The sequence below is a fragment of the Mobula birostris genome, chromosome 6 (genome assembly GCF_030028105.1).
Source record: "Mobula birostris isolate sMobBir1 chromosome 6, sMobBir1.hap1, whole genome shotgun sequence".
NCBI lineage: Eukaryota > Metazoa > Chordata > Chondrichthyes > Myliobatiformes > Myliobatidae > Mobula > Mobula birostris.
Window position 1 is genome coordinate 104,791,579 of NC_092375.1, and position 14,627 is coordinate 104,806,205.

Below are 14,627 nucleotides of genomic sequence, written 5' to 3' on the forward strand. Positions count from 1 at the left end.
GTACAGTGAAATGTATTGTTTGCATCAACAACCAACACAAACCAACTAGGGGCAGCCCAGCACAGGCAGCCACACTTCTGGTGCCAACATAACATGCCCATAATTCATAAACCCGTATGTGGGAGGAAATTAGAGCACCTGAAGGAACGGATGCAGTTACATGGAGTGTACAAACTCCTTGCAGATAGTTGTGGGAATTGGAGCCTGATCAGTGAGCACTGGCACTGTAAAGCGTGGTGTTAACCGCAGAATAACCCTCCTTCTCCTCAGGTATGGTGAAGAGTGGAGTAAGATGCGCAGCGTGTTGAACCCCAAGTTGCTGAAGCCCAAGGAGGTGGCCAATTATTCTCCAGCCATCGACGAGGTGGTGACTGACTTTATGAGGAAGATACGTTGGCTGAGGCAGACCCAAGGAGGGGGACTGATGGTGTACAACGTCGCCGATCAGCTCTACAATTTTGCATTTGAAGGTATTGGAGTTCATAGAATCTTTAATTGCAGGGAAGACTCTTGGATGTGGGGATCAGGGTGGCACAGTGGTGTGGTGGTTGGCGTATCGCTTCTCAGCGCCATCGGGGGTCAGTTCCCACCACAGTCTGAAAAGGATTTCCGCGTGAGTTTCTGTGGCTGCTCCGGTTTCCAACCACACTCCAAAGGATAGGATTAGTCAGCTGTGGGCAAGACAAGCAACATCGACACTAGAAAAAAACAAGGCAACAAGAGCAAAACAGGCACATTTCCCATCGAACCACCTCTCCGCCCTCTCACACACACAGACAAGCCTCGAACTCCAGGATAGGTGCCTCCTGGCCTCCAGTCCTTGTGTTGTGTTGGAGTCTGGAGATGCAGGTCTTATCAACCTGCAAGCAAAACAAGCTTGCTTAGGAGAATGTTAGTGAGAAGCAACGGTGGTGTTTAAATGTCGATCTGACACTAATGTGGCCAATTATGGTCCTGTCAATTCCCGTGACTGTGTGGGGAGTTTGTGTATCTCCCCATGATCGTGTGCGGAGTTTTTGTGTTCTCCCCGCACCGTGTGGGGAGTTTGTGTGTTCTCCCCGTGACTTTGTGGGGAGTTTGTGTATCTCCCCGTGACTGTGTGGGGAGTTTGTGTATCTCCCCGTGACCGTGTGGGGAGTTTGTGTATCTCCCCATGATCGTGTGCGGAGTTTGTGTATCTCCCCATGATCGTGTGCGGAGTTTGTGTATCTCCCCGTGACCGTGTGGGGAGTTTGTGTATCTCCCCGTGATCGTGTGCGGAGTTTGTGTATCTCCCCATGATCGTGTGCGGAGTTTATCTGTTCTCCCCATGATCGTGTGCGGAGTTTATCTGTTCTCCCCATGATCGTGTGCGGAGTTTGTGTATCTCCCCATGATCGTGTGCGGAGTTTATCTGTTCTCCCCATGATCGTGTGCGGAGTTTGTGTGTTCTCCCCGCGACCGTGTGGGGAGTTTATGTGTTCTCCCCGTGACTGTGTGGGGAGTTTGTGTATCTCCCCATGATCGTGTGCGGAGTTTTTGTGTTCTCCCCGCGACCGTGTGGGGAGTTTGTGTATCTCCCCATGATCGTGTGCGGAGTTTTTGTGTTCTCCCCGTGACTGTGTGGGGAGTTTGTGTATCTCCCCATGATCGTGTGCGGAGTTTTTGTGTTCTCCCCGTGACCGTGTGGGGAGTTTGTGTGCTCTCCCCGTGACTGTGTGGGGAGTTTGTGTGTTCTCCCCGCGACCGTGTGGGGAGTTTGTGTGTTCTCCCCGTGACTGTGTGGGGAATTCGTGTGTTCTCCCTGTGACTGTGTGGGGATTTTGTGTGCTCTCCCCGTGACCGTGTGGGGAGTTTGTGTGCTCTCCCCGTGACTGTGTGGGGAGTTTGTGTATCTCCCCATGATCGTGTGCGGAGTTTTTGTGTTCTCCCCGTGACCGTGTGGGGAGTTTGTGTGCTCTCCCCGTGACTGTGTGGGGAGTTTGTGTATCTCCCCATGATCGTGTGCGGAGTTTTTGTGTTCTCCCCGCGACCGTGTGGGGAGTTTGTGTGCTCTCCCCGCGACCGTGTGGGGAGTTTGTGTGTATCTCCCCGTGACCGTGTGGGGAGTTTATGTGTTCTCCCCGTGACCGTGTGGGGAGTTTATGTGTTCTCCCCGTGACTGTGTGGGGAGTTTATGTGTTCTCCCCGTGACCGTGTAGGGAGTTTTTGTGTTCTCCCCGCGACCGTGTGGGGAGATTGTGTGTTCTCCCCATGACTGTGTGGGGAGTTCGTGTGTTCTCCCTGTGACTGTGTGGGGAGTTTGTGTGCTCTCCCTGTGACTGTGTGGGGAGTTTGTGTGCTCTCCCCGTGACCGTGTGGGGATTTTGTGTGTTCTCCCCGTGACTGTGTGGGGAGTTTGTGTGCTCTCCCCATAACCGTCTGGGGAGTTTGTGTGCTCTCCTCCTGACCGTGTGGGGAGATTGTGTGCTCTCCCCGCGACTGTGTGAAGAGTTTGTATGTTCTCGCCGTGACCGTGTGGGGAGTTTCTGAGTTCTCCCCGCGACCGTGTGAAGAGTTTGTATGTTCTCCCCGCGACCGTGTGGGGAGTTTGTGTGTTCTCCACGTGACCGTGTGGGGAGTTTGTATGCTCTCCCCATGACCGTGTGGGGAGTTTGTGTGTTCACCCTGTGACCATGTGGGAAGATTGTGTGTTCACCCCGTGACTGTGTGGGGAGTTTGTATGTTCACCCCGTGACCGTGTGGGCAATTTGTGTCTTCTCCCCGTGACTGTGTGGGGAGTTTTTGTGTTCTCTCCGTGACAGTGTGGTGAGTTGTATGTTCACCCCGTGACTATGTGGGGAGTTTTTGTGTTCTCTCCGTCACTGTGTGGGGAGTTTGTGTGTTCTCCCCGTGACTGTGTGGGGAGTTCGTGTGTTCTCCCTGTGACTGTGTGGGGAGTTTGTGTGCTCTCCACGTGACTGTGCGGGGAGTTTGTGTGTTCTCCCTGTGACTGTGTGGGGAGTTCGTGTGTTCTCCCCGTGACTGTGTGGGGAGTTTGTGTGTTCTCTCCGTGACTGTGTGGGGAGTTCGTGTGTTCCCCTGTGACTGTGTGGGGATTTTGTGTGTTCTCGCCGTGACTGTGTGGGGAGTTTGTGTGTTTTCCCCGTGACTGTGTGGTGAGTTTGTGTGCTCTCCGTGTTAACGTGTGGGGAGTTTGTGTGCTCTCCCCATAACCGTGTGGGGAATTTGTGTGTTCTCCACGTGACCATGTGGAGAGTTTGTATGCTCTCCCTGTGACCGTGTGGGGAGTTTGTGTGTTCTCCACGTGACCGTGTGGGGAGTTTGTATGTTCACCATGTGACTATGTGGGGAGTTTTTGTGTTCTCCCCTTGACTGTGTGGTGAGTTTGTGTGCTCTCCCTTTAACCGTGTGGGGAGTTTGGGTGCTCTCTCCGTGACTGTGTGGGGAGTTTGTGTGCTCTCCCCATAACAGTATGGGGAGTTTGTGTTCTCTCGCTGTGACCATGTGGGGAATTTGTGTGTTCACCCCATGACCCTGTGGGGAGTTTGTGAGTTCTCCCCGTGACCCTGTGGGGAGTTTGTATATTCAACCTGTGACTGTGTGGGGAGTTGGTGTGTTCTCCACGTGACTGTGTGGGGAGTTTGTATGTTCACCCCGTGACCGTGTGGGCAATTTGTGTCTTCTCCCCGTGACTGTGTGGGGAGTTTTTGTGTTCTCTCCGTGACAGTGTGGGGAGTTGTATGTTCACCCCGTGACTATGTGGGGAGTTTTTGTGTTCTCTCCGTCACTGTGTGGGGAGTTTGTGTGTTCACCTTTTGACTGTGTGGGGAGTTTGTATGTGTTCCCAGTGACCATGTGGCGAGTTTGTTTGTTCTCTCTGTGACTGTGTGGGGAGTTTGTGTGTTCTCAATGTGACTGTGTGTGGAGTTTGTATGTTCACCCTTTGACTGGTGGGGAGTTTGTGTGTTCTCCCCGTGAATGTGTAGGGAGTTCGTCTGTTCTCCCCATGACTGTGTGGGGAGTTTGTGTGTTCTCCCCATGACTGTGTGAGGAGTTTGTGTGTTCTCCCCGCGACCATGTGGGAAGTTTGTGTGTTCTCCACGTAACCGTGTGGGGAGTTTGTGTTTTCTCCATTGACTGTGTGGGGAGTTTGTGTACTCTCCCTGTGACTGTGTGGGGAGTTTGTGTGCTCTTCCCGTAACCGTGTGGGGAGTTTGTGTGTTCTCCCCGTGACTGTGTGGGGAGTGTGTGTTTTCGCCCTATGAACATGTGGGGACATGTGTGTTCACCCCGTGACTGTGTGGGGAGTTTGTGAGTTCTCCCCGTGACCCTGTGGGGAGTTTGTATGTTCAACCCGTGACTGTGTGGGGAGTTTTTGTGTTCTCTCCATGACAGTGTGGGGAGTTTGTATGTTCACACCGTGACCATGTGGGGAGTTTGTGTGTTCTCTCTGTGACTGTGTGGGGAGTTTGTGTGTTCACCCAGTGACCATGTGGGGAGTTTGTGTGTTCTCTCTGTGACTGTGTGGGGAGTTTGTGTGTTCTCCCCGTGACTGTGTGGGGAGTTTGTGTCCTCTCCCCGTGACTGTGTGGGGAGTTTGTGTGCTCTCCCCATAACCGTGTGGAGAGTTTGTGTTCTCTCCATGTGACCATATGGGGACTTTGTGTGTTCTCCCCGCGACTGTGTGCGGAGTTTGTGTGTTCTCCCCGTGACTGTGTGGGGAGTTTGTGTGTTCTCCCCGTGACCGTGTGGGGAGTTTGTGTGTTCTCCCAGTGACTGTGTGTGGAGTTTGTGTGTTCTCCCCGTGACCGTGTTCGGAGTTTGTATGTTCACCCCGTGACTGTGTGGGGAGTTTGTATCCTTTCCACGTGACTGTGTGTGGAGTTTGTGTGTTCTCCCCATGAGCATGTGGGGAGTTTGTTTTTTCTCCCCGTGACTGTGTGGGGAGTTTGTGTACTCTCCCCTTGACCGTGTGGGGAATTTGTGTGTTCTCTCAGTGACTGTGTGTGGAGTTTGTGTGTTCTCCCCGTGACCGTGTTGGGAGTTTGTATGTTCACCCCGTGACTGTGTGGGGGGTTTGTGTGCTCTCCCAGTGACCGTGTGGGGAGTTTGTGTGTTCTCCCAGTGACTGTGTGTGGAGTTTGTGTGTTCTCCCCGTGACCATATGGGGAGTTTGTTTGTTCACCCCGTGACTGTGTGGGGAGTTTGTTTGTTCTCCCCGTGACAGTGTGGGGAGTTTGTGTCCTCTCCTCGTGACTGTGTGGGGAGTTTGTGTGCTCTCCCCGTGACCGTGTGGGGTGTTTGTGTGTTTTCCCCGTGACCGTGTTGGGAGTTTGTATGTTCACCCCGTGACTGTGTGGGGAGTTTGTGTGTTCTCCCCGTGACTGTGTGGGGAGTTTGTGTGTTCTCCCCGGGACCGTGTGGGGAGTTTGTGTGTTCTCCCCGTGACTGTGTGGTGAGTTTTTGTTCTCTCCTCGTGACTGTGTGGGGAGTTTGTGTGCTCTCCCCATAACCGTGTGGGGAGTTTGTGTGCTCTCCCCGTGACAGTGTGGGGTATTTGTGTGTTCTCCCCATGACCGTGTGAGGAGTTTGTATGTTCACCCAGTAACCGTGTGTGGAGTTTGTGTGCTCTCCCCGTGACAGTGTGGGGTATTTGTGTGTTCTCCCCATGACCGTGTGAGGAGTTTGTATGTTCACCCAGTGACTGTGTGGGGAGTTTGTGTGCTCTCCGCATAACCGTGTCGGGAGTTTTGCGTTCTGCCCGACATCATGTGGGGAACTTCTTTGTTCTCCACGTGACTGTGTGGAGAGTTTGTGTGCTCTTCCCGTGACCGTGTGGGGAGTTTGTGTGTTCTCCCCGTGACCTGGTGGGGAGTTTGTGGGTTCACCCTGTGACTGTGTGGGGAGTTTGTGTGTTCTCCCCGTGACTGTGTGGGGAGTTTGTATCCTTTCCACGTGACTGTGTGGGGAGTTTGTGTCCTCTCCTCGTAACTGTGTGGGGAGTTTGTGTGCTCTCCCCATAACCGTGTGGCGTGTTTGTGTGTTCTCCCCGTGACTGTGTGGGGAGTTTGTGTGTTCTGCCAGTGACGGTGTGTGGAGTTTGTGTGTTCTCCCCGTGACCATGTGGGGAGTTTGTTTGTTCCCCCCGTGACTGTGTGGGGAGTTTGTGTGTTCTCCCCGTGACTGTGTGGGGAGTTTGTGTCCTCTCCTCGTGACTGTGTGGGGTGTTTGTGTGTTCTCCCCGTGACCGTGTGGGGAGTTTGTGTGTTCTCCCAGTGACTGTGTGTGGAGTTTGTGTGTTCTCCCCGTGACTGTGTTCGGAGTTTGTATGTTCACCCCGTGACTGTGTGGGGAGTTTGTATCCTTTCCACGTGACTGTGTGTGGAGTTTGTGTGTTCTCCCCATGAGCATGTGGGGAGTTTGTTTGTTCTCCCCGTGACTGTGTGGGGAGTTTGTGTGTTCTCCCCATGACTGTATCGGGAGTTTGTGTCCTCTCCTCGTGACTGTGTGGGGAGTTTGTGTGCTCTCCCCATAACCGTGTGGGGAGTTTGTGTGCTCTCCCCGTGACCGTGTGGGGTGTTTGTGTGTTCTCCCCGTGACCGTGTTGGGAGTTTGTATGTTCACCCCGTGACTGTGTGGGGGGTTTGTGTGCTCTCCCAGTGACCGTGTGGGGAATTTGAATGTTGACGACGTGACCGTCTGGGGAGTTTGTGTCTTCACCCCGGCACCATCTGGGTAGTTTGTTTTTTCTCCCCTTGACTGTGTGGGGTGTTTGTGTGTTCTCCCCGTGACCGTGTGGGGAGTTTGTGTGTTCTCCCAGTGACTGTGTGTGGAGTTTGTGTGTTCTCCCCGTGACCATATGGGGAGTTTGTTTGTTCACCCCGTGACTGTGTGGGGAGTTTGTGTGTTCTCCCCGTGACAGTGTGGGGAGTTTGTGTCCTCTCCTCGTGACTGTGTGGGGAGTTTGTGTGCTCTCCCCATAACCGTGTGGGGAGTTTGTGTGCTCTCCCCGTGACCGTGTGGGGTGTTTGTGTGTTTTCCCCGTGACCGTGTTGGGAGTTTGTATGTTCACCCCGTGACTGTGTGGGGCGTTTGTGTATTCTCCCAGTGACCGTGTCGGGAGTTTGTGTGTTGACCACGTGACCGTGTGGAGAGTTTGTGTGTTCTCCCCGTGACTGTGTGGTGAGTTTTTGTTCTCTCCTCGTGACTGTGTGGGGAGTTTGTGTGCTCTCCCCATAACCGTGTGGGGAGTTTGTGTGCTCTCCCCGTGACAGTGTGGGGAGTTTGAGTGTTCTCCCATTGACTGTGTGTGGAGTTTGTATGTTCTCCCCATGACCGTGTTGGGAGTTTGTATGTTCACCCCGTGACTGTGTGGGGGATTTGTGTATTCTCCCCGTGACCGTGTCGGGAGTTTGTGTGTTGACCACGTGACCGTGTGGGGAGTTTGTGTGTTCTCACCGTGACTGTGTGGGGAGTTTGTGTCCTCTCACAGTGACTGTGTGGGAAGTTTGTGTGCTCTCCCCGTCACCGTGTGGGGAGTTTGTGTGCTCTCCCCGTGACCGTGTGGGGTGTTTGTGTGTTCTCCCTGTGACCGTGTGGGCAGTTTGTGTGTTCTCCCAGTGACTGTGTGTGGAGTTTGTGTGTTCTCCCCGTGACCATGTTGGGAGTTTGTATGCTCTCACCGTATCCGTGTAGGTAGTTTGTGTGCTCTTCCCGTGACCGTGTGGTGATTTTGTGTGCTCTCACCGTGACTGTGTGGGGAGTTTGTGTGTTCTCCTCGTGACTGTGTGGGGAGTTTGTGTGTTCTCCTCGTGACTGTGTGGGGAGTTTGTGTGTTCTCCCAGTGACTGTGTGGTGACGTTTGTTCTCTCCTCGTGACTGTGTGGGGAGTTTGTGTGCTCTCCCCATAACCATGTGGGGAGTTTGTGTGCTCTCCCTGTGACCGTGTGGGGTGTTTGTGTGTTCTCCCTGTGACCGTGTGGGGAGTTTGTGTGTTCTCTCCGTGACTGCGTGGTGCGTTTTTGTGTTCTCCCCTTGACCGTGTGGGGATTTTGTGAGTTCTCCCCGTGACTGTGTGGGGAGTTTGTGTTTTCTCCCCATGACTGTGTGGGGAGTTTGTGTGTTCTCCCCATGACTGTGTGGGGAGTGTGTGTGTTCTGCCTGTGACCATGTAGGGACTTTGTGTGTTCACCCCATGACCCTGTGGGGAGTTTATATGTTCACCAACTGACTGTGTGGGGAGTTTGTGTGTTCTCCCCGTGACCATGTGGGGAAGTTCTGTGTTCTCCATGTGACCCTATGGGGAGTCTGTGTGTTCTCCCCGTGACTGTGTGGAGAGTTTGTGTGTTCTCTCCGTGACTGTGTGGTGTGTTTTTGTGTTCTCCCCGTGACCGTGTGGGGATTTTGTGTGTTCTCCCAATGACTGTGTGTGGAGTTTGTATGTTCTCCCCGTGACTGTGTTTGGAGTTTGTATGTTCACCCCGTGACTGTGTGGGGGGTTTGTGTATTCTCCCCGTGACCGTGTCAGGAGTTTGTGTGTTGACCACGTGACCGTGTGGGGAGTTTGTGTGTTCTCTCCGTGACTGTGTGGGGAGTGTGTGTGTTCTCCCTGTGACCATGTAGGGACTTTGTGTGTTCACCCCGTGATCCTGTGGGGAGTTTGTGTGCTCTCCCCGTGACTGTGTGGGGAGTTTGTGTATCTCCCCATGATCGTGTGCGGAGTTTTTGTGTTCTCCCCGCGACCGTGTGGGGAGTTTGTGTGCTCTCCCCGCGACCGTGTGGGGAGTTTGTGTGTATCTCCCCGTGACCGTGTGGGGAGTTTATGTGTTCTCCCCGTGACCGTGTGGGGAGTTTATGTGTTCTCCCCGTGACTGTGTGGGGAGTTTATGTGTTCTCCCCGTGACCGTGTAGGGAGTTTTTGTGTTCTCCCCGCGACCGTGTGGGGAGATTGTGTGTTCTCCCCATGACTGTGTGGGGAGTTCGTGTGTTCTCCCTGTGACTGTGTGGGGAGTTTGTGTGCTCTCCCTGTGACTGTGTGGGGAGTTTGTGTGCTCTCCCCGTGACCGTGTGGGGATTTTGTGTGTTCTCCCCGTGACTGTGTGGGGAGTTTGTGTGCTCTCCCCATAACCGTCTGGGGAGTTTGTGTGCTCTCCTCCTGACCGTGTGGGGAGATTGTGTGCTCTCCCCGCGACTGTGTGAAGAGTTTGTATGTTCTCGCCGTGACCGTGTGGGGAGTTTCTGAGTTCTCCCCGCGACCGTGTGAAGAGTTTGTATGTTCTCCCCGCGACCGTGTGGGGAGTTTGTGTGTTCTCCACGTGACCGTGTGGGGAGTTTGTATGCTCTCCCCATGACCGTGTGGGGAGTTTGTGTGTTCACCCTGTGACCATGTGGGAAGATTGTGTGTTCACCCCGTGACTGTGTGGGGAGTTTGTATGTTCACCCCGTGACCGTGTGGGCAATTTGTGTCTTCTCCCCGTGACTGTGTGGGGAGTTTTTGTGTTCTCTCCGTGACAGTGTGGTGAGTTGTATGTTCACCCCGTGACTATGTGGGGAGTTTTTGTGTTCTCTCCGTCACTGTGTGGGGAGTTTGTGTGTTCTCCCCGTGACTGTGTGGGGAGTTCGTGTGTTCTCCCTGTGACTGTGTGGGGAGTTTGTGTGCTCTCCACGTGACTGTGCGGGGAGTTTGTGTGTTCTCCCTGTGACTGTGTGGGGAGTTCGTGTGTTCTCCCCGTGACTGTGTGGGGAGTTTGTGTGTTCTCTCCGTGACTGTGTGGGGAGTTCGTGTGTTCCCCTGTGACTGTGTGGGGATTTTGTGTGTTCTCCCCGTGACTGTGTGGGGAGTTTGTGTGTTTTCCCCGTGACTGTGTGGTGAGTTTGTGTGCTCTCCGTGTTAACGTGTGGGGAGTTTGTGTGCTCTCCCCATAACCGTGTGGGGAATTTGTGTGTTCTCCACGTGACCATGTGGAGAGTTTGTATGCTCTCCCTGTGACCGTGTGGGGAGTTTGTGTGTTCTCCACGTGACCGTGTGGGGAGTTTGTATGTTCACCATGTGACTATGTGGGGAGTTTTTGTGTTCTCCCCTTGACTGTGTGGTGAGTTTGTGTGCTCTCCCTTTAACCGTGTGGGGAGTTTGGGTGCTCTCTCCGTGACTGTGTGGGGAGTTTGTGTGCTCTCCCCATAACAGTATGGGGAGTTTGTGTTCTCTCGCTGTGACCATGTGGGGAATTTGTGTGTTCACCCCATGACCCTGTGGGGAGTTTGTGAGTTCTCCCCGTGACCCTGTGGGGAGTTTGTATATTCAACCTGTGACTGTGTGGGGAGTTGGTGTGTTCTCCACGTGACTGTGTGGGGAGTTTGTATGTTCACCCCGTGACCGTGTGGGCAATTTGTGTCTTCTCCCCGTGACTGTGTGGGGAGTTTTTGTGTTCTCTCCGTGACAGTGTGGGGAGTTGTATGTTCACCCCGTGACTATGTGGGGAGTTTTTGTGTTCTCTCCGTCACTGTGTGGGGAGTTTGTGTGTTCACCTTTTGACTGTGTGGGGAGTTTGTATGTGTTCCCAGTGACCATGTGGCGAGTTTGTTTGTTCTCTCTGTGACTGTGTGGGGAGTTTGTGTGTTCTCAATGTGACTGTGTGTGGAGTTTGTATGTTCACCCTTTGACTGGTGGGGAGTTTGTGTGTTCTCCCCGTGAATGTGTAGGGAGTTCGTCTGTTCTCCCCATGACTGTGTGGGGAGTTTGTGTGTTCTCCCCATGACTGTGTGAGGAGTTTGTGTGTTCTCCCCGCGACCATGTGGGAAGTTTGTGTGTTCTCCACGTAACCGTGTGGGGAGTTTGTGTTTTCTCCATTGACTGTGTGGGGAGTTTGTGTACTCTCCCTGTGACTGTGTGGGGAGTTTGTGTGCTCTTCCCGTAACCGTGTGGGGAGTTTGTGTGTTCTCCCCGTGACTGTGTGGGGAGTGTGTGTTTTCGCCCTATGAACATGTGGGGACATGTGTGTTCACCCCGTGACTGTGTGGGGAGTTTGTGAGTTCTCCTCGTGACCCTGTGGGGAGTTTGTATGTTCAACCCGTGACTGTGTGGGGAGTTTTTGTGTTCTCTCCATGACAGTGTGGGGAGTTTGTATGTTCACACCGTGACCATGTGGGGAGTTTGTGTGTTCTCTCTGTGACTGTGTGGGGAGTTTGTGTGTTCACCCAGTGACCATGTGGGGAGTTTGTGTGTTCTCTCTGTGACTGTGTGGGGAGTTTGTGTGTTCTCCCCGTGACTGTGTGGGGAGTTTGTGTCCTCTCCCCGTGACTGTGTGGGGAGTTTGTGTGCTCTCCCCATAACCGTGTGGAGAGTTTGTGTTCTCTCCATGTGACCATATGGGGACTTTGTGTGTTCTCCCCGCGACTGTGTGCGGAGTTTGTGTGTTCTCCCCGTGACTGTGTGGGGAGTTTGTGTGTTCTCCCCGTGACCGTGTGGGGAGTTTGTGTGTTCTCCCAGTGACTGTGTGTGGAGTTTGTGTGTTCTCCCCGTGACCGTGTTCGGAGTTTGTATGTTCACCCCGTGACTGTGTGGGGAGTTTGTATCCTTTCCACGTGACTGTGTGTGGAGTTTGTGTGTTCTCCCCATGAGCATGTGGGGAGTTTGTTTTTTCTCCCCGTGACTGTGTGGGGAGTTTGTGTACTCTCCCCTTGACCGTGTGGGGAATTTGTGTGTTCTCTCAGTGACTGTGTGTGGAGTTTGTGTGTTCTCCCCGTGACCGTGTTGGGAGTTTGTATGTTCACCCCGTGACTGTGTGGGGGGTTTGTGTGCTCTCCCAGTGACCGTGTGGGGAGTTTGTGTGTTCTCCCAGTGACTGTGTGTGGAGTTTGTGTGTTCTCCCCGTGACCATATGGGGAGTTTGTTTGTTCACCCCGTGACTGTGTGGGGAGTTTGTTTGTTCTCCCCGTGACAGTGTGGGGAGTTTGTGTCCTCTCCTCGTGACTGTGTGGGGAGTTTGTGTGCTCTCCCCGTGACCGTGTGGGGTGTTTGTGTGTTTTCCCCGTGACCGTGTTGGGAGTTTGTATGTTCACCCCGTGACTGTGTGGGGAGTTTGTGTGTTCTCCCCGTGACTGTGTGGGGAGTTTGTGTGTTCTCCCCGGGACCGTGTGGGGAGTTTGTGTGTTCTCCCCGTGACTGTGTGGTGAGTTTTTGTTCTCTCCTCGTGACTGTGTGGGGAGTTTGTGTGCTCTCCCCATAACCGTGTGGGGAGTTTGTGTGCTCTCCCCGTGACAGTGTGGGGTATTTGTGTGTTCTCCCCATGACCGTGTGAGGAGTTTGTATGTTCACCCAGTAACCGTGTGTGGAGTTTGTGTGCTCTCCCCGTGACAGTGTGGGGTATTTGTGTGTTCTCCCCATGACCGTGTGAGGAGTTTGTATGTTCACCCAGTGACTGTGTGGGGAGTTTGTGTGCTCTCCGCATAACCGTGTCGGGAGTTTTGCGTTCTGCCCGACATCATGTGGGGAACTTCTTTGTTCTCCACGTGACTGTGTGGAGAGTTTGTGTGCTCTTCCCGTGACCGTGTGGGGAGTTTGTGTGTTCTCCCCGTGACCTGGTGGGGAGTTTGTGGGTTCACCCTGTGACTGTGTGGGGAGTTTGTGTGTTCTCCCCGTGACTGTGTGGGGAGTTTGTATCCTTTCCACGTGACTGTGTGGGGAGTTTGTGTCCTCTCCTCGTAACTGTGTGGGGAGTTTGTGTGCTCTCCCCATAACCGTGTGGCGTGTTTGTGTGTTCTCCCCGTGACTGTGTGGGGAGTTTGTGTGTTCTGCCAGTGACGGTGTGTGGAGTTTGTGTGTTCTCCCCGTGACCATGTGGGGAGTTTGTTTGTTCCCCCCGTGACTGTGTGGGGAGTTTGTGTGTTCTCCCCGTGACTGTGTGGGGAGTTTGTGTCCTCTCCTCGTGACTGTGTGGGGTGTTTGTGTGTTCTCCCCGTGACCGTGTGGGGAGTTTGTGTGTTCTCCCAGTGACTGTGTGTGGAGTTTGTGTGTTCTCCCCGTGACTGTGTTCGGAGTTTGTATGTTCACCCCGTGACTGTGTGGGGAGTTTGTATCCTTTCCACGTGACTGTGTGTGGAGTTTGTGTGTTCTCCCCATGAGCATGTGGGGAGTTTGTTTGTTCTCCCCGTGACTGTGTGGGGAGTTTGTGTGTTCTCCCCATGACTGTATCGGGAGTTTGTGTCCTCTCCTCGTGACTGTGTGGGGAGTTTGTGTGCTCTCCCCATAACCGTGTGGGGAGTTTGTGTGCTCTCCCCGTGACCGTGTGGGGTGTTTGTGTGTTCTCCCCGTGACCGTGTTGGGAGTTTGTATGTTCACCCCGTGACTGTGTGGGGGGTTTGTGTGCTCTCCCAGTGACCGTGTGGGGAATTTGAATGTTGACGACGTGACCGTCTGGGGAGTTTGTGTCTTCACCCCGGCACCATCTGGGTAGTTTGTTTTTTCTCCCCTTGACTGTGTGGGGTGTTTGTGTGTTCTCCCCGTGACCGTGTGGGGAGTTTGTGTGTTCTCCCAGTGACTGTGTGTGGAGTTTGTGTGTTCTCCCCGTGACCATATGGGGAGTTTGTTTGTTCACCCCGTGACTGTGTGGGGAGTTTGTGTGTTCTCCCCGTGACAGTGTGGGGAGTTTGTGTCCTCTCCTCGTGACTGTGTGGGGAGTTTGTGTGCTCTCCCCATAACCGTGTGGGGAGTTTGTGTGCTCTCCCCGTGACCGTGTGGGGTGTTTGTGTGTTTTCCCCGTGACCGTGTTGGGAGTTTGTATGTTCACCCCGTGACTGTGTGGGGCGTTTGTGTATTCTCCCAGTGACCGTGTCGGGAGTTTGTGTGTTGACCACGTGACCGTGTGGAGAGTTTGTGTGTTCTCCCCGGGACCGTGTGGGGAGTTTGTGTGTTCTCCCCGTGACTGTGTGGTGAGTTTTTGTTCTCTCCTCGTGACTGTGTGGGGAGTTTGTGTGCTCTCCCCATAACCGTGTGGGGAGTTTGTGTGCTCTCCCCGTGACAGTGTGGGGAGTTTGAGTGTTCTCCCATTGACTGTGTGTGGAGTTTGTATGTTCTCCCCATGACCGTGTTGGGAGTTTGTATGTTCACCCCGTGACTGTGTGGGGGATTTGTGTATTCTCCCCGTGACCGTGTCGGGAGTTTGTGTGTTGACCACGTGACCGTGTGGGGAGTTTGTGTGTTCTCACCGTGACTGTGTGGGGAGTTTGTGTCCTCTCACAGTGACTGTGTGGGAAGTTTGTGTGCTCTCCCCGTCACCGTGTGGGGAGTTTGTGTGCTCTCCCCGTGACCGTGTGGGGTGTTTGTGTGTTCTCCCTGTGACCGTGTGGGCAGTTTGTGTGTTCTCCCAGTGACTGTGTGTGGAGTTTGTGTGTTCTCCCCGTGACCATGTTGGGAGTTTGTATGCTCTCACCGTATCCGTGTAGGTAGTTTGTGTGCTCTTCCCGTGACCGTGTGGTGATTTTGTGTGCTCTCACCGTGACTGTGTGGGGAGTTTGTGTGTTCTCCTCGTGACTGTGTGGGGAGTTTGTGTGTTCTCCTCGTGACTGTGTGGGGAGTTTGTGTGTTCTCCCAGTGACTGTGTGGTGACGTTTGTTCTCTCCTCGTGACTGTGTGGGGAGTTTGTGTGCTC

At 53.7% G+C, this 14,627-nt stretch overlaps 1 protein-coding gene across 1 annotated transcript in view; it reads left to right on the forward strand.

Moving 5' to 3' along the window:
- Positions 1-14,627, forward strand: part of LOC140199857 (sterol 26-hydroxylase, mitochondrial-like) — a 201,458-nt gene that overhangs the window by 36,255 nt on the left and 150,576 nt on the right. The window contains exon 3 of the mRNA XM_072262363.1: positions 271-470. Within this exon, the coding sequence (XP_072118464.1) occupies positions 271-470 (200 nt within the window). The remainder of the gene's footprint in view (positions 1-270; positions 471-14,627) is intronic.